This window comes from Genypterus blacodes, unplaced genomic scaffold (assembly GCF_046128005.1).
Source record: "Genypterus blacodes isolate CSIRO-AG114 ecotype Tasmania unplaced genomic scaffold, CSIRO-AGI_Gbla_v1 ptg000156l_1, whole genome shotgun sequence".
NCBI lineage: Eukaryota > Metazoa > Chordata > Actinopteri > Ophidiiformes > Ophidiidae > Genypterus > Genypterus blacodes.
Window position 1 is genome coordinate 1,447,660 of NW_027466957.1, and position 16,397 is coordinate 1,464,056.

At 44.0% G+C, this 16,397-nt stretch overlaps 1 protein-coding gene across 1 annotated transcript in view; it reads right to left on the reverse strand.

The window, feature by feature from the left end:
- The window catches only part of acap3a (ArfGAP with coiled-coil, ankyrin repeat and PH domains 3a), a 41,795-nt gene that overhangs the window by 13,415 nt on the left and 11,983 nt on the right, over positions 1-16,397 (reverse strand). The window contains exons 2-6 of the mRNA XM_076167025.1: positions 9,437-9,494; positions 7,048-7,167; positions 6,283-6,336; positions 594-652; positions 167-350 (exon numbers count right to left, since the gene is read on the reverse strand). Coding sequence (XP_076023140.1) covers positions 167-350; positions 594-652; positions 6,283-6,336; positions 7,048-7,167; positions 9,437-9,494 — 475 coding nt within the window. The remainder of the gene's footprint in view (positions 1-166; positions 351-593; positions 653-6,282; positions 6,337-7,047; positions 7,168-9,436; positions 9,495-16,397) is intronic.

Genomic DNA, 16,397 nt, shown 5'->3' on the forward strand with positions numbered 1-16,397 from the left:
TAGCTGCTTTGTATTCCGCAACTGATGCGAGGCTAAATGACATTTTGCGCTACATTAAAGAGATCACATGTCCTGCACATATGGAGCATCTTCCCATAGGTTTGGCCTTTTCCTGCCTTCAGACGCTTTCTATTTACGACTCGTAGGTTTGAGTCGTTTCTCTGACCTGTAACACGTAATCCAGAGCCAGGTGTCGGAAGCACTTGCGGGTGATGCTGAGTGTGCTGGTGGCTTCTTCCACCTCGTGAGGTTTGTTCCTGGGAGCCTGCGCGTTCTTCACTTGGGCAATCTCCATGTCCTCACGGACCCGATCAAAGTGCTTCTTGGTCTCCTTAAACTTGCGGACGTCCCTGGAAAAATATGTTTAAGTGAGACATCAGCTCAGCGACAGCATCATAATAAACTTCAACTGGATTTTCATGATATGTCTATGATAACACATCTGGGTCTTGTGACATATAAAACTCAAAAATGCCTCAATGTTTTGCAGGAGGACGACAAATCAACAACAGGGCTTTTGACATTTTCCACCTGTGCTGGATTTTCATGCTGATCTACTGATACAGCACATCTGGAACCAGGGGTTTACTCACTCTTTCACAAAGTTGTGCAACTGCTGCTTCACAGACCGTTGAGCTTGATCGAACAGGATCTGAAACAGATGGAGGAAAAAAGGGTGTATTCCTTGAAACACTCTATGGTCTAGTACACATATTGATACAAAGCAGGGTCAGAAATGTCACACACACTATACACAGAATTACGATTACCATGGTACTATTCCTCAGAAGAAATGGTTAATAATTAAAGACCATATCCAATCCATTTCCACAGAACAGACTGCAGGCGCTGCTGTTAAATTAGAGCAACAACCTCACATTTTCCATTCCATCTTTATACGTGTAAATGTTCTATTCTGTATTAATATAAACTCAGAACACCCCAAAAAAGTGTAGCATAAGAATATAGATGGAAAATATCACTGCCAAGGTGTTTTCAACCAATAGGGGGCGCACTCTACTTGCAAATGCCTCAAAATCAGGTCCTCAAGCCAATTGAAATGAATGGAAGAATGTCAGTCAGAGTCAAACACACCCGCTCCAACACCACGTAGCCTATAGCTAGACATTTTATATATTTATATATTTTTATCTCTCCCTCTCTCCCTCTGATGCTGCTTCTAAATAGGTCACACGGGCAGAGAGGGAGGGAGACTCGGAGGAAGCATTCCACATTGCTGCAGTCTGCACCCAGTGCAGGGTGTGAACCCACAGATAACCAAGATTTAGTGCCTTAACCATAATTGAACAGAGCAGTTGGAGTTGTTCAAAGCTATGCATCCTCATCCTCCCTGACTAAGTGGATAGACCACTGTGTACATGCCTGGATTAGAAATCTGAGCTTTTTAGGCCCCATAAAAGAGTTCAGATTAGAGTTTGAGTTGGATGTAGAGGGGCGTCATAACCAGCAAAACACAAAAAACACGTAAACAGCTTTACTTTGACTAGACGAAGACTTAAAAATAAGAAAGTGGTTGAGATGGAAGTGGTCAGTTCTTCTACATTCCCTCTAGAAAGTTGTTTTGATGGTGGGTTCAGGCTACGTTTTACTGCTCTATAAAATTACTGGCTTCAAATTAGGCCGAGTGTGAGAGTGAAACTCTGAAGCAGACCTCCCTTCCTGTTTTTGTGTTTGTGCCTTCACGTCCGAAAAACCATCTACCGTGCTTCATTAATAGACAAAGAGTTCCATCCAATTCCAAACAAAAGCCTTCCTCATCCAACCTGCCAGTAAAATACAGGAAAAGCAGCCTCTGTTCTAGTAAGTAAAGCTCGTTGAATGGACCTGACGTCTCAAAGCAACGTGCTCTGGGGCCACGTTCAAGAAAACAACCTGGCCTGTGTGTGCAGGGGTCACTAGGTTTTCTGGACGTGATTTTACAAGCTCCTATAAAAGTGCAAGTGAGAATTAGAATCTTAGTCTCTGGCCGACACGTGGCGACTCAAAACAAAATCCTCACGAAGGCCATAAACGTTTGGGTGTGAGATTAGGTCAGCCGCTCTGCAGACGTATGAGGATGACGAGGGCGGACTGGCAGATTTTTGCGGGGGGAGCTCTGAGGCGGCTGACAGCCACGTGTGAACCGCAGTCTTTTATAAGTTGACAAGTAAACAAGCACACCTCCGTGTTGTTTGTGTGTGTGTGTGTGTGTGTGTGTGAGTGTGTGAGTGTGTGTGGCTGGAAAAGTGCTATGGGGTTTCCTGGCGTTGGGGGTTGTGCAGCATTCCTGAGCTGCTTTGTGGCAACAGATATGCTTATAGACGCTCCACAGGTGGTCAGTGTGGTGAGTGTGTGTGGTGAGTGATCGCAAGACAGATTTAGTGAGCAATACAGAACAAACAACAACAACAAAGCCGCATACTCTATATGTATAGGACCTATCCAGAACAAGTCATTGCATTTCTATTGCCGGTGTTTTCCATCTGCTGCTTCAACACCTGCTGTGAGTGTGTGTGAGGTCTTTCATGCCGAATTGGAACTTATTCAGGAACTTTTCTTCATTTCGCTCAAGGATCCAGGAACCATTCTGGAACTGAAACTACAGCTCTTGAAGCGTTTTTAGCTCAAACTCTAAGGACTTGGGTCATATGCAAGCTTTCCCTCAACCAATCAATCAAGCAGGACACCAGTGTTGTTTTGGATAGAGTGAAACAGCAACACGGAGCTTCCAAAAAAGGGTGGAACTACATGAAGATGAGGAATAGGAGGAGATCCAGAAGAGACTTCAGCCCCACATACACACTGCACAGTTTCAGATGCTGTAGTCCCAGTGGCAGGCTCGAAGCGGACTGATCTTGAAGCTGACTGACATGTACAGAGGTGTGAACTGCTCCGCCTTAAGGGGAAGGATTAATAATACACCACCTCAAAGCTTAAGCTCATTCTGCAGCTTTACAGTGTGAATGAGATCATAGTTTCTATGCACAGGAACCTGAAATCTTCTCCCAAAATAATGACTATCATAACAATTTACTTTCATATCCCGCAGTGCGTCAACATCCAGAGGAGATCTGGAATGTGTCCCAACAAAGACACATTGTCCAACACGTAGACACACTCATCTTCCATGCCTTCATATCAGAGCTCAGGAATGAGGCGGCAACAAACATCACAATGGCGGACTGTGAGACTTTAATCCTATCTGTGTTGATCATCAGGGGGATATTTCGTACAGCCAGACGTCTGCTGGTGCCGCTGAGCTCCTTTAGGTTGACAAGTCTTGCCCAAGGGCACTCTGGCAGTAGTTTTAGATCCAGAGCAGTAAAGGCAAAAACGTCTACATCTTTACTCCTGGTTTGAACTTTGAGTGAGTTGAAACAAGTGGAAACTATTTTATAAGCAAATACTTAGTAGCACTCCAAGTTCCACAGTTTGAGAACCCCGGTAAGGAGATTTCAATCAGGGAACTTCCAGTAACAGAAAAGCCTCATTGTGAAATACACAGGCTCTATTGCTCTGCTCTCTAATAAACAAATGTTATCTTAAAGAGAATACAGCAGCAGTAACAAGAAATTTACCAGCAGGCAAAGTGAAACCTGTATTGTTTAGATCTGTGAGATTTTATATATGTTTATATGAACTATCTGTAAGGAATGATAAGCACCGTACAGAAGTGCAAGACAGAACTATTTTCCTGCCGTCTCTTGCTTTGTTTTCCAGTTTCCAAATATAACCGAGACACCAGCTCTGGCATCCCACACAGGAATTCACTAATGCAGTATGCACAGCAGATTCTGTTCCACTGCATGGAGATCCAGAGAATTATATGCAATTGATCATTTTATTCTTATAACTCTAACTTCTTCCACCCACATTTTCTCTCCGTCTCCTTAAACGAAGAGCCAGATCCACGCCTAAATACTGTTTTTGAACGTGTTTTCACTGCAGTAACACGAGGCGGCTCACATGTTCGTCTCTCTCCCAATCCATGTGTCAGTCTACCCTCATTTCTAATGGATGCTCAGAGATTCAAACACAAGTCAATAATTTATTGAGTATTCATATGGAATTTCATGCTTGATTTACACAGAGACTGCTAAGCTGTTGGCCTGATTCTGCTGATGCTGCCGCCCATGTGAAGGGAAAATCTATTGTGAAAGTGAAAAGTGAAAGAATGCACTCACAGCTAATGTAAAAGGAGCTACACTTGGCTTGTATCTGACATTCATACACGCAGAGTCTGTTTGTTCGCTTGTGTGGTATTGAACCGGCAAGAGAAGCAACATCCAAATCCTTTCTGCTGTTCTTCAACCTGTGTTCTTGCTTGTCTAAGCGCAGATCCGTGTAAATACTGAAGCATATGTGCTGTTTGTGCATGTTACTCTATATATGTTATGTGTTATAAAGGCATCAGAGTAGAACTGTGACAAGGGTGGCTGGCACTCAACGGTCCCATTGGTATGAGGTCATTTAACATTCTGTAGCCTCCGCTGCAGTGGGTGAGCACAGTGGCAGCTGCATGGCAAAGCGTGTACACACAGGGACCTCCGCCATCATTTCTTATTCATTGCAGCACTGCTGGAGTCCCTCAGCTACAGGAGAGCTACGCTGTTAATTGTCCACCATGTCTTCCCAGATTATAAAAACAACCTAGAAGATGTCGACGGAGAACTTGGCCGCTTCAGCGAATTCAACTACGCAGTAAAAACCTTTCAAGTCAGCAGATTGCACTTTTGCTCCCTGCTGCAATTTGCTTTAAGTTCACATCATTGCTAATATTATCATGTCTTGGAGGTTATTACTGTAATTCTGTTTTATCGCCTCAATCATGTTGTGTCCTGCTGTGTTCTGTTTTCACATCAAAGTCCCGAGGAAGAGCTCTGAAAAGCCATCAGCCATCACGTTACTGTGCAGTGAGACTCTTGGCTCTCATGGACCAGTTGGAGGGGAGAGATGAGGGGGAGCAAGAGGCAGGAAACTCAGCTGAGCTCACAGTGGACAAGCCAGCTGATCCAGGGCCACACCAGGCTCTCTTACTGCGAGTTTTCTAAAAGTATGGCACGCGTATCCAAGGAAATGTCGGCCTGACAGACAGACAAAAACAAACACAAAAGAGTCCAGTTTAAACACTACCTAGGTGAGGTCAAATCTAACTTCAAAATGAATTCACTGTGAACAACAAGTACTGGAACCTCTCCAGCGGGCGTCCTCAGCTTGAGATCCATGATTTCAATATAATTCAGCTCTCTGTCGTCACATCTGAGCTGAGTTCTATGGCGGACATGATCAAAGCGGCTGATAAATTGTGTTTTTGAAAGTTTTATATCTTTATATCTCGACATGGACTGTCAATCTGTGTCTGTCAACAAACTCCGTCATGTGTTGTTTTCAAACATCATGTTAATACCATGTTTTACTCAAGGATATAATGTACTTGATGTAACAAACGTGTGACCATTGAGGGCAAACACACACACACACACATCTTTAGAGACCATTACTGTATGGGTACTAACACACACAAAGCGCCACAGTACTGTACAGTGACTGTCACGCAAACACACCGTCCATAACATGTCAAGGTTATACAGCATGACCCACAACCAACGCCAGTCCACGCTCGCCTCACTGACCTCAGCCATTAACCCTCCATTTGTAACGCTGACCTTTGTATCTACCAATAGGTTGGAGGGGAGAAGGGTGATTTGCGGCGACACATCTTTGTTCCCGCCTTCAGGGAAGAATGTCATCTACACACGCTCTGCTCTTCAAGGCATCATCAAGCACGCAAACCATTCAAGATAATGGACTTCAAAGGACCTTGTTGGGCGGAGGGGGGCTCGTAAAGGAGGGAGGAGGTGTGTGTGGGGGGAGTGATGCAGCAGTAAAACGTGCAGCAGACCAGGCGACAGGGAAAATATTGGTTGCAAAATGCTGAATATACACTACATACGTGTTGCTAAATGATCTTAAAGCAATCTGCAAAGCCATACTGCGCTGATTGACAGGTACTGGCTACAATGTGAATCCACTGGATAACAGCAACAGACAAAGACAGATTTGATAAAGTGTGAAGGAAACAGCCCATGTGGAATCAGTTCAGCTGCAGCTCAGTCTGACCTTTGGCGCTGCACTAAATGGAACCCGGGGCCACAGCAAAGCCTAAATGCCAGCTAATGCCAGCGTCTCATGATGCGATGACATCACTTATGCTGATCTTTATTGACACAGCTTACTCTGTGTGGAGCGTGCGGGGATGGCCTGGAGAAAAGGCTGCCTTACCATGTGGTAGTTGATGATTTCCTGGAGGCTTTCCCCGCACTTTTCCAGACACTCCTGCAAAGAAAATAACCCATAATCATATAAACGTATTATATTACAGTGTCCTTAAATAGATGATATTGTGAATGAAGCAATATTCTCAAAACAGCTGTTGCATTTACATATACGCTCAAGTCACTGAATGTCCCAGTTTATTCATTTGAATTCTGAATGCAAACATCAGAAATGTTGTTTTTTTTCTAAGTAAGTAAACCTGGCAACTTTTGTAGTCTATGGCTTTTCCCTTAAATCTCCTACGGGAAAGGAGAACTATAATTGCAGGTCTGATTCAGTTTTCTTCCTTTTTTTACAATGGAAAATACAAATATGAACAGGACTTTAGCAAGAAACTCACAATTAGTCATATGTTAAAGCCAGGAAGGCTTTTAATAGCACTTAATGTTAGCGGTAATGAATCTTGTCCAAAGCTGTGGAGAATCTGTGAGTCTGGCCAAAATCAAGTTTCCAGGGCTTCGCTTAGTAATCCATTAGTAATCACGTTTACTCACACAGACACACACACACACACACATACACATACACACGCATACATACACACAGGATAAGGCTAAGCCTCAAAGATGAGGAAATTCTCCTTTCTGGGAGGAAACCGTATCACGCATCAGATGACAGGAAAAATGAGAAAAGTATAGGAGTACGACAAGGATATGAGGTTACGAACACAAGCCAGATAGAAATGAACACAATCCCGGCTCAGAACCTCACCGAGATCATCTCATCCTTCTTGCACTGCTGCGACAGATCCCGGATCCCATTCACAAAGAGCTTGTTGGCGCCGGCATACGCCTTCCCTGCTTCTATCATCCCACTGCATAGCTTCACCAGCTGCGAAGAAGAGAGAGAGAGAGAAAGAGAGAGAGGAACAGTCAAAGAGGAAAAAGTAAAGCATCAAAATCTTAAATGTTTCCATCATACCCTCATATTAAAGGGGCAGAGTTTATCATCACATTATATCAGACAGGACTGGTGAGGCAGAAATGTGCCCAACCAGATGTTGAGGTTAACGTGAGGAACAATCAGTGCTTGAGGACAGAATCACACAGCTCACATTTCTGTTTCAAGACCGCAAACGTGTGCAATTATGCTCAGAGCACATGGGTAAGGATGTGAGCCATACAGGTGTGTATCTGTTGTTATCTGCTATCAGCTGTAGTAATGTGCGGTCGTGGGTGGGCTCCCTATGTTAGCCTGTAACATCAGCATGGCACCCGAAACACATGCAATAGTCAAGTAAATAATAAACGCCATAGAGGCTTAATGTTACCCAGACACTGATCATTCAGCGTGTATGTGTTGTGTCACACTTCTATCTCCACCACATGATCGTTGTTATATTACAGACCACAGTGAAGGGCCTGTGGTGTTCATCTTCCCTGAGTGTGTCTGCAAGATGTGTGAGATGTGCCACGAATCCTGTTGCATTATAAGCCATTGTTTTGCTTCTACATTCATGAGGAGAAACTTAATTTCTTCACTCTCTGTTCTACGGCCAAGGTTTTCTTGTTTTTGAGGACGCTTCTTTTCAAGTCTCATAAGCTCCCAGCTGCTAACCAGACTTGAGACGCGGCTATTTGTCCTTAAATTTAATCCCTAAAAGGAGCCCTGCAGAGTTGAGACATTGTGCAGAGGCTGAGTAAAGCACTGATAATGCTGGATCCCACCTTACTGTCCAGATAGAGGAAGACTGGGAGTTTGAGGTTTGACTGCCCAGATGACAGAGACTAATATGCTGAATGTGGTGAGTCAAATTAAAACAACATGTGGCCTTCACTCAGTAATGAATGTAGATCCATCTATACATCTATACGTCTATAGCTGAACAAACAGTACGGTAAAAGCATCTAACTGGTATTAAAAATATAGAACAGTAAACCTAAATGGATCCCTTGATGTTCTGCTGCATGGAGCTTTTGGTGATCTAGATAAGAGAATCAAACAAACTTCAAATCAGTAATGGCGTAAATTCCTGCTTTTGATTTGTTCCCCTCCTTACATAATCTAATGTTCAACTCTGCAAATGGATTAAAGTTCCACATGCAGAGACCAGAAAACAACCAGCGATCTAATCCAGAACTGCATGTTGTGGAAAATAGTTGGCTTCATCTCCAAAGCAAAGTCAATTAGAGGATTTAAGGTCAAAAGCAGTATCATGCAGGTACTCAAAGACACGCCAGTGGTTTGCAAACATCTGCGTTGCCTATGATTGGTCGTGTATGACTAATCCTGGCTCTGGCTGACACATACTGTAATTCAATGTCAAAAGGAACAGATGGACTTTTGACATGAGCATTACAGCATCTGGCCGCCTCATTACAGGCTAACTGGTTGCTTTCAAAGCCAGTGCGATGCGTTCTAATACCGTCCGTAAATGTCAACTGGCTCTGCTGCCACGTCACGTTTCGACGCTCCTGATCTGAGCGGCCAGGAAAGAGAGGGATTATGATGCCCATTATGTGGCAAACAGACTGCAATCGCAATGTGCACAGAGAACGGCTAATTGTAATGGACAATCTGCCTCATAGAGATCTGGTGCAACAAGATATAGCGTGATAGTAACTACAATTTCAGCTGAAAAACACCTTCAGAGTCATTTTTCTTTAAGTGGGTCTACCGTATAATGTTATGCGGGCCTGGATGAGTGTAGGAAGCCTGTAAGAATATATGTAGAGAAATTTCTGTATGTTTTAGCTAAATAAATGTACTCTGCAGACATTTGACAGCTCCACTGCGCATACTTTTGTCTTTTGTGTTTCCTTCACTTCTAATCTCCCTCCGGTCGTAATTGGTTCAGTCTTTTGTTTCGATTCATTCAGTTCATCCTGTTATGTTGGAACAAACAACTCAGCTAAACTCTACATTTGTCAAATCAACAGAGAATAGTCCCCATTCTTCTTCCTACTCTAATGTAGAAATCGAATGTACCAACTCCCTTCTTTGCTGTCTTGCATTCTTTTTATTTGCTAAATGGATTAGATTATTGTTATTCATCTCCCCGACAATGCTTGTAGACAAAGTAAATGGATTCCGGTGAATGATGACGGTGAAAAAAGAACCAAGAAGAAGAAGAAGACAATGATCTTGACAAATGTCTTACCTTATCTAGTTTTGCCTCAATCTCCACAACCTCCGTCTCCACTTCATCAATATTTGCCCTGAAAAGCAAAAGAAAGAGTGGTTGTCAGTGTTTGCATGGCAACATGTGGGGAATGAAAATAGCTCTGTACATGTTATTGTTCAGATTGGAAACATGGCTGTTCCACAATCTGGCCGTGACTCCCCATGTCCTTACAAAGCATGAGGTCTGCCCGTAAGTCTGTGAATGGCAGATGGAGCGTTGAGGAGCCAAACTTAGACATGTTCACGCTGCACTGAGCCACCGTTTGGGTGTTAAGTGAGTGAGACAGCGTGCTGGGCGCGGTTCAGCTAATAATGACAGAGAAACCAAATATCCAATCGAACACACACACAGCTGCCGTCTCCATGTATCCCTTAAAAAACACAAGTCCTCCAAGCCAGGGGTGGAAAGAAACTAAGAACATTGATCTTCCAGAATAACTTCATAGAATAAGCTATTTGAGCCATGATGTCTTTTTAGCACCATTGCTTTTTAGACTACACAGATTATTAGTATTTTCCCATTTTCTACCATTACTTGGAGTAATTCTTCCATGCCTGCTGCAGCTGAAGGCCAGCTCCTCCTCACACTCATCTGTTAGCCTGACCTCAGTTGGGAGTGTGTGGTTTGTGTACAGCTGTACGTTTGTCGTCCCTCACTGCCTTGATATATAAATCACTAACATGCTGCTCTTATCGCCTTCCTTCTGCCTATGGGGACCTTATGGTTTCACAGGAGTGTAAATGTGATCTATCCTCTTCCTCTCAGCACTTCCTCACCCTCTTTCTCTCGTGATTAAGGTCTGTGATATCAACATATGTGGTGTATATCTGCTGGCAGGACATAAAACTGTTGTAGCCCTCTCTCTCTCTCTCTCTCTCTCTCTCTTTCTCCCCGCCTGCCATCATCGCCTGGCCTAGGACGGATTAGCCTGCTTGGCAGGGCTGCAGCAGGCTCAGGGGACGAAGGATGGCACGTGCTCTCATACTCCTCTCCACCCCCACAGCATTTACTCACCATCCCATTTCAAATGGAACGGGAAGATATACTCCAGAGGCGGAATATGTGCCAAAAGCTCATACTCACGCAGAATGGAAACATCCATTACCTAAATAGTCGATACGGTATGATCCCACATGTGGATGTATGTTTTTGTTACTCCAAATGAACAACACTCAGCCAACCACACCCAAGGATAATCTTGCACTCAGCAACACTGTTTTCATTGCTGATGTCATTTCTGACTCTGCCCTCTTAATATGAGATGAAGAGCTTAAAATGATCTTTTAAAGGCGGTTTGTTGACCTCACGTATTTCAACAGCCAGACTGCTCTCCGTATATCACGTTTCTTCAATTTCCTGCATTTCTATTGGCCCATATACTACTGATAACCATTTTTCTGAATCCTACCATCAGTGTCATCACGTGTATAACAAATTTCAGAATGTTCACACTCAAAGTCATTCATCATAGTGAACATTCTGTCATTTCCAAATTTCTCTGTGCTCTTCACACATTACAAACCAATAGTGTTGAAAACTCTACTTATTGCTGCGTATTGATTCACATATTTCCATGGAACATTACACCAACCACTGGGCATCAATCTCAGTTGTTGGTGTCGTTTCTCAAGAGCATCCTTGTTGTAGCCCGTGTTTGCTGATCTGTCATCCTCTTCCAGACGTGTTCCACAGTGAGTGGACAGTGGTTCATGGGACAGCTGCTCCTGCTCAACCTCTAGGCTCTAACCCCCACTGCCCTGTCTCATTGCACATGCCTTCCATAATGGATGCACACAGTGCCCAAGGCCTGTAACCATGGCAACCATCTCCTAAGTGGGCCGTAGAGGGTCCCCGATGTGCTTGTGTGTTGACCCTTATTTCCACCACGGGGAGCAGACGAGCTAAGTAGGTACTGACATGATGCACAACAACATCCTGCTATAAGAAGATCAATGATCAATGAATTATTAAATCAACATAGATCTTACTGCCTCACATGTTGGGCAGATTAGTTTCCCAACTAGTTTAGGTTCCATCCTCTAAGGAGGGGATACGTTTTATGGAGAGCAGAGTACAAGAAAGTGCAATACTGGGAGTACAGAACATTACTCGTGATAAAGCAGATAAATATTGTTTTAGATGAGTTTGGACAAAGGCACCAAGGAATCTGGCCTCGTCTCCTTCCTCCTCCTCATAGTCCTATTAAGCAACATGTTGTAGTGTATATTTACTCAGCAAAAAGGGAATTCTATTCATTCCATCCATGTACATGGATTCATAGAAAAGATAATAGCAAAACAACAAAGTATGTGTCATAATATACATACAGTCAATGCCTGTCCTTCACGGCTAATTAATACTGTAATAATGCAATATACAGCACAATACAACACATTTCTGACCAGTTTAGGCAGATTGAAGTTATACGTGAGTGTTGGAGTGCATGGTTAGTCTGGGAGCATTTATCTGACATGTAACAGTGCAGTATAAAAGAACAGTGTTAAAACATAATAAACACTGGGATTGTGCTGAGCAAGCCGGCGCTCTGGTGGTTTCTGGCTGGTGACATGCTGACGGGGCATCCAGAGGAATGGCTGAGGTGCTGTTTACTAGCCCCAAATCACGGAATAGATCTCTAAGAATTTATTTCACATGTGACACAGAATCACGCGGTGCTAGAGTACGCTGACAGACACGGCTCAAGGCCTTTAGATATTTTGTAAAGTCATAATTTGTACACGCCACAGCATTTTTCCTGGAGCATAAAATGCCATCTGCCACGGCAAACAATGGCTGCTGTGTGTGAGCCGGATGGCTGAGGAGGATGCAGCTGAGCCCAGATGCCCCAGAGGGTTGTGTTTTGGAGAGTGAACTGAGGCAGACCAGCTTGGTGGCCTGTATGCAGAATGAGCAGGTGGGATGCTGAGTAGAGAACCAACACAGGGTCCAGGTAGTGACCCCTAAAATACAATCAGTAGTCCCAAACAAAACCCACGCTGCCTCCCAGCTGGGGGGAACTGACAGAACTACAGATGTTAGCAAACTGGGAGAGTGAATTATCCGACAAGTGCTTTAGCTGTGTCACTCAGCTCCATTCCCAGTGCCAGCTTACAAATGAGAACAGCTGTAAGGTGTCCAGATGCTACGTTCAAGTGAACTTTGGTAATCAGCAAACTTTTTGATATCAATCTGCTGTTTGCTGTTCTTTAGTTTCTTTAATTTCTATCCTTCGCTATGCAAAGAACACTCTCTGAGGACAATGTGCAGCTTTGGAAGCCAGAAGAGGAGGAGGAGGAGGAGGGGGAAACCCTAGAGGTTGGAGACAGGATGGGCCAGTCAGTCTGAGGGTCCCATTGTGACAAAGCCACTTCCTGTCTGGAGAGCTGACAGCATTTTGTTATAATATTGATTGCTTTAGTGTCCTAATAGAGGCAGGATTACTGGGCTGAATGGTTGATTGGAGGCGGGGGGACATCCTGGAGCTTTTCCCTCGAAGCCGATGTTTAACAACAGCCCTGTTCCTCTTCCTCCTCCTCCTCCACACCACGATAGGGGCTAGTGCGGGGTCAGGTTGGTGCCCCTGGCTATGCAATGCCAAGCACTTACCCAAAACCCAAACCAGTCTATTTTCAGAGCACTAGCCTGTGAGGCAGAGAACATCTTACCTCCCTGCACAATAACTACAGCCCATCTAACGCGTAAGCAGCGGTGACAGGAGTGCTCAGTAGAAGCATTAACACTACGGTGAGGATCATGACTTGTGGAATTTTACTTTAACTAAGAGGAACCGAGGCAAAGAATGGTCACTTTTATACTCTTTGCTTAATCCACTGGTGCAGGTGTGGTGCAGCAAATGAAGGTAAAATAATAATAATTAAACCAAACCATGAATAAAAACAAAAACAACAAATCAGGGTTAATTATGGGTTTGAAAGCTTTAAGTATGCTAGTCATGTTTAAACCATTATCTTGCCTTGTATTTGACTCTAAAACTAAACTTAAAACTTAAAACTTAATTAACCACAGCCAGAGGATTAGAAGTATAAAGTAGAACAGATTTCATGTATTTCAACAACTTTGTGACCTTTAATCGTTGGGAGGGGTGCCCACATTGCAACTGCCAACCTGAACCATACCTCCACCTGAAAGAAAAGCACCCCCCTCCCCCCCCCCCCCCCCTAGTCATCCAGTTGGCGTCACATCTTCATCATCACCCAAATAATGTAAGAATGACACTGCCCTGTAATCTGCAGTAACCCAAGCCTAATGCTTTCAGGGTGCGGCGAGAGTTCAAATGTCTCCAGTAATACTCTTCCCAACATGAGTTCAAAGCCATGGCTATTGTTTCATAAGCCCAGGCTTTTACTTCCACTTGAGAGCTCTGATGTGTTCCTGCTTTCTGTCCTTTAAGAGGGTGAGAGCTCAGCCGCAGTGTAAACACCGCTCGCATTTCTGCACCGAGCTCCTTGGGCCGTCTTCGACACACACATCTGCACTAATGGCTTCACAGAAAATGACATGTCTGGTGCAGCAATAATTACTCATTTATGCTCCGATGACAACATGTTGGCAGCTCGGGCATTAAGCCGTCTATGAATGCAGATGGAGATGCATGAACGTGTACATGTAGTATCCATCCCTGAGTTAAATGTATCTCTCAAGACAGGTGCTCTCATGAGTTATGACAGTCTGCATTAGGGCAGGGCTAACATGATTGGCTCTACAAGAAGTGAAGTGACAGTTTTAACCCTTCCCATCCCCCCTCTGAGCTCCCAACAGCAACAAATACTTGCGTGCAGCCAAACAGCTGAGTGGCAACCATTTACCAAGTCCCGTTTCTAAGGCAATCGGCGTCACCCTCCCAGGCAGACGACCCTCACCAGCCCACCCACTCATTCAGTAGACTGAACACTGGGACCACCAACACTCCCACTAAACTATTTTCTCTTCAGAGGGGCCTTCTGTGTCTGATTAAAGGCAGGCCTGTGACTGCACTGTCTGGTGCAGAGTTCAGAGGAGGTACCGCACCCCTTGACCTTAGGGGCCACAGGCTTTTACACGCATTAGAGACCTGAATAGACGACTGCCATACAAAACAATTGTTGGGGACCTAGTCTGGAGTTACTTTCTCATCAGAAACACAAACGTCAGAATGAGTTAATATGTTGATACTAATGGATTCATTATGGTTAATAAACAATCAATCAGGTGGTGAAAAATGCTTGGGTCATAAAAAAAGGGTTCTTCCACCGCAAGTCTGGAATTATTTTTGTTAATCAGTTGTTATTTGATTTGACATTGGTAGAAACTGACACATTTGATCTGTCAGTCTGGATGCTCAATAGTTCAGTGTTTGACAGAAAGTAAGTGTGTAAACTGTCTATTTGATGGATTTTCCAGGTCCTGGCACTAAATATTGTATGTGTGGGGTAAAACCACTTCATCAAAGAAAAATACTAGAGCGTGTTCACTCTCAGAAAGGAAAGCAGCATGGTGCCGAGTGACATGCTCAGGCTGTACCTCTTTAGGTTTGAACCTGGGTACTGTAAAGCTTTTCACAAGCTTGTATCAAAACAGGCATACCTCGCCTCAGGAGGCTGGAAATGTACTTGGCCAATCTTATGTCCTTGTTGTAAAGAGTGAATGCGACACCACCTTGTGAATGCAGAAGTAGTTGTTGATGTACCGGCCCAGATGTACCGTCGTGCTTTAGCAGAAGGGCATTTATGTGTCCACACTTCAACATTGCCAGGCCTCGTAAATCGCTAACAAGGGCAGACGCTTGGGGAAAGAGCTGGAAAGGACAAATATGTCATGAAAAGTTCATCATCAGTGGGCCGAGAAACACTTTTACAAGGCTCACACGTCCAACAGTTAACTATGTAATCTACTGGGCTAACTACACACTTTGGGGAATTTAGTTGTCGCATGCAATGAGCAGCAGCCTGTAAAATGAGCATCTGCACATAGACCAGTGCCTGCTTCTTTGAGAAATCATTTTCCAGCACATTAATGTATTTCACCATCTGGGTAATTCCATCACTGGATTCAGATATGATCAACGCAGGAATCATCGTTTCCTGCATCTGTCCACTGTTGCAGAGAAAGGAAGCAGGGACCCATCATGCCTAAACACCAAGGTGGGCACACTGGCAGGATGAAATTACAAGACATGCAGGTGCTCCTATATAATACTGTACAGAACTTCCTAGAGGGATGAACAGTATGTGAGAAACTCTCAGAGACGTATCTGCATATGGAGGCCAGCTGAGTTTAAGTAGGGTTGGACAGGGAGCTCTAAAATGGAACACGCACGCACGCACAGTTCCAAAAAAATGGGAGAATGTAGAAAGATGGGGATTTGATTCTGGCTGACCACACACACTCCTCCCTTCTGACTGCACATCGACCTCTCCGAAATCAAGGAGAGATACAGTATCTTGTCTGGTTGGCAGTGTAAGTGTTCCACCTCAGCCGACCAGAGCGCCTGCTGTGAGTGAACTTTTGCCTGTCTGCTGTCTTCCCCTCCTTCCCTGGCACACCCATACCAACTCACCCTTCCATATCCTCATCGTGGGCTCTGTGGTGCTTCTCTGTACACCACAGACCACAGCACATGAATCATGAGCGGAACGAGGATGCGGCACCAAAATAGTCCAACAGCCGTTTGGTGTAAAAACCAAGTTACCCGCTGACAGAACAAACAATACTGACACAATTTTTTTGGGATTAAAGCAGCAGTTTTTCCCCACTTAAGTACATATTAAAATATGACTGCCTGTGCTTAAAATTGCAACTTTGCAGTCTCTCCCCCTTATTTCTTTCTTGTCACATCTGAAATGTAATTTTTTTGATCAACTCGCTTTAAAAAAAAACATTTGTCAAATCTAAAAATGCAAGTACAGAGGAACACAGTTATGAGTCAAAGCATGGGAAG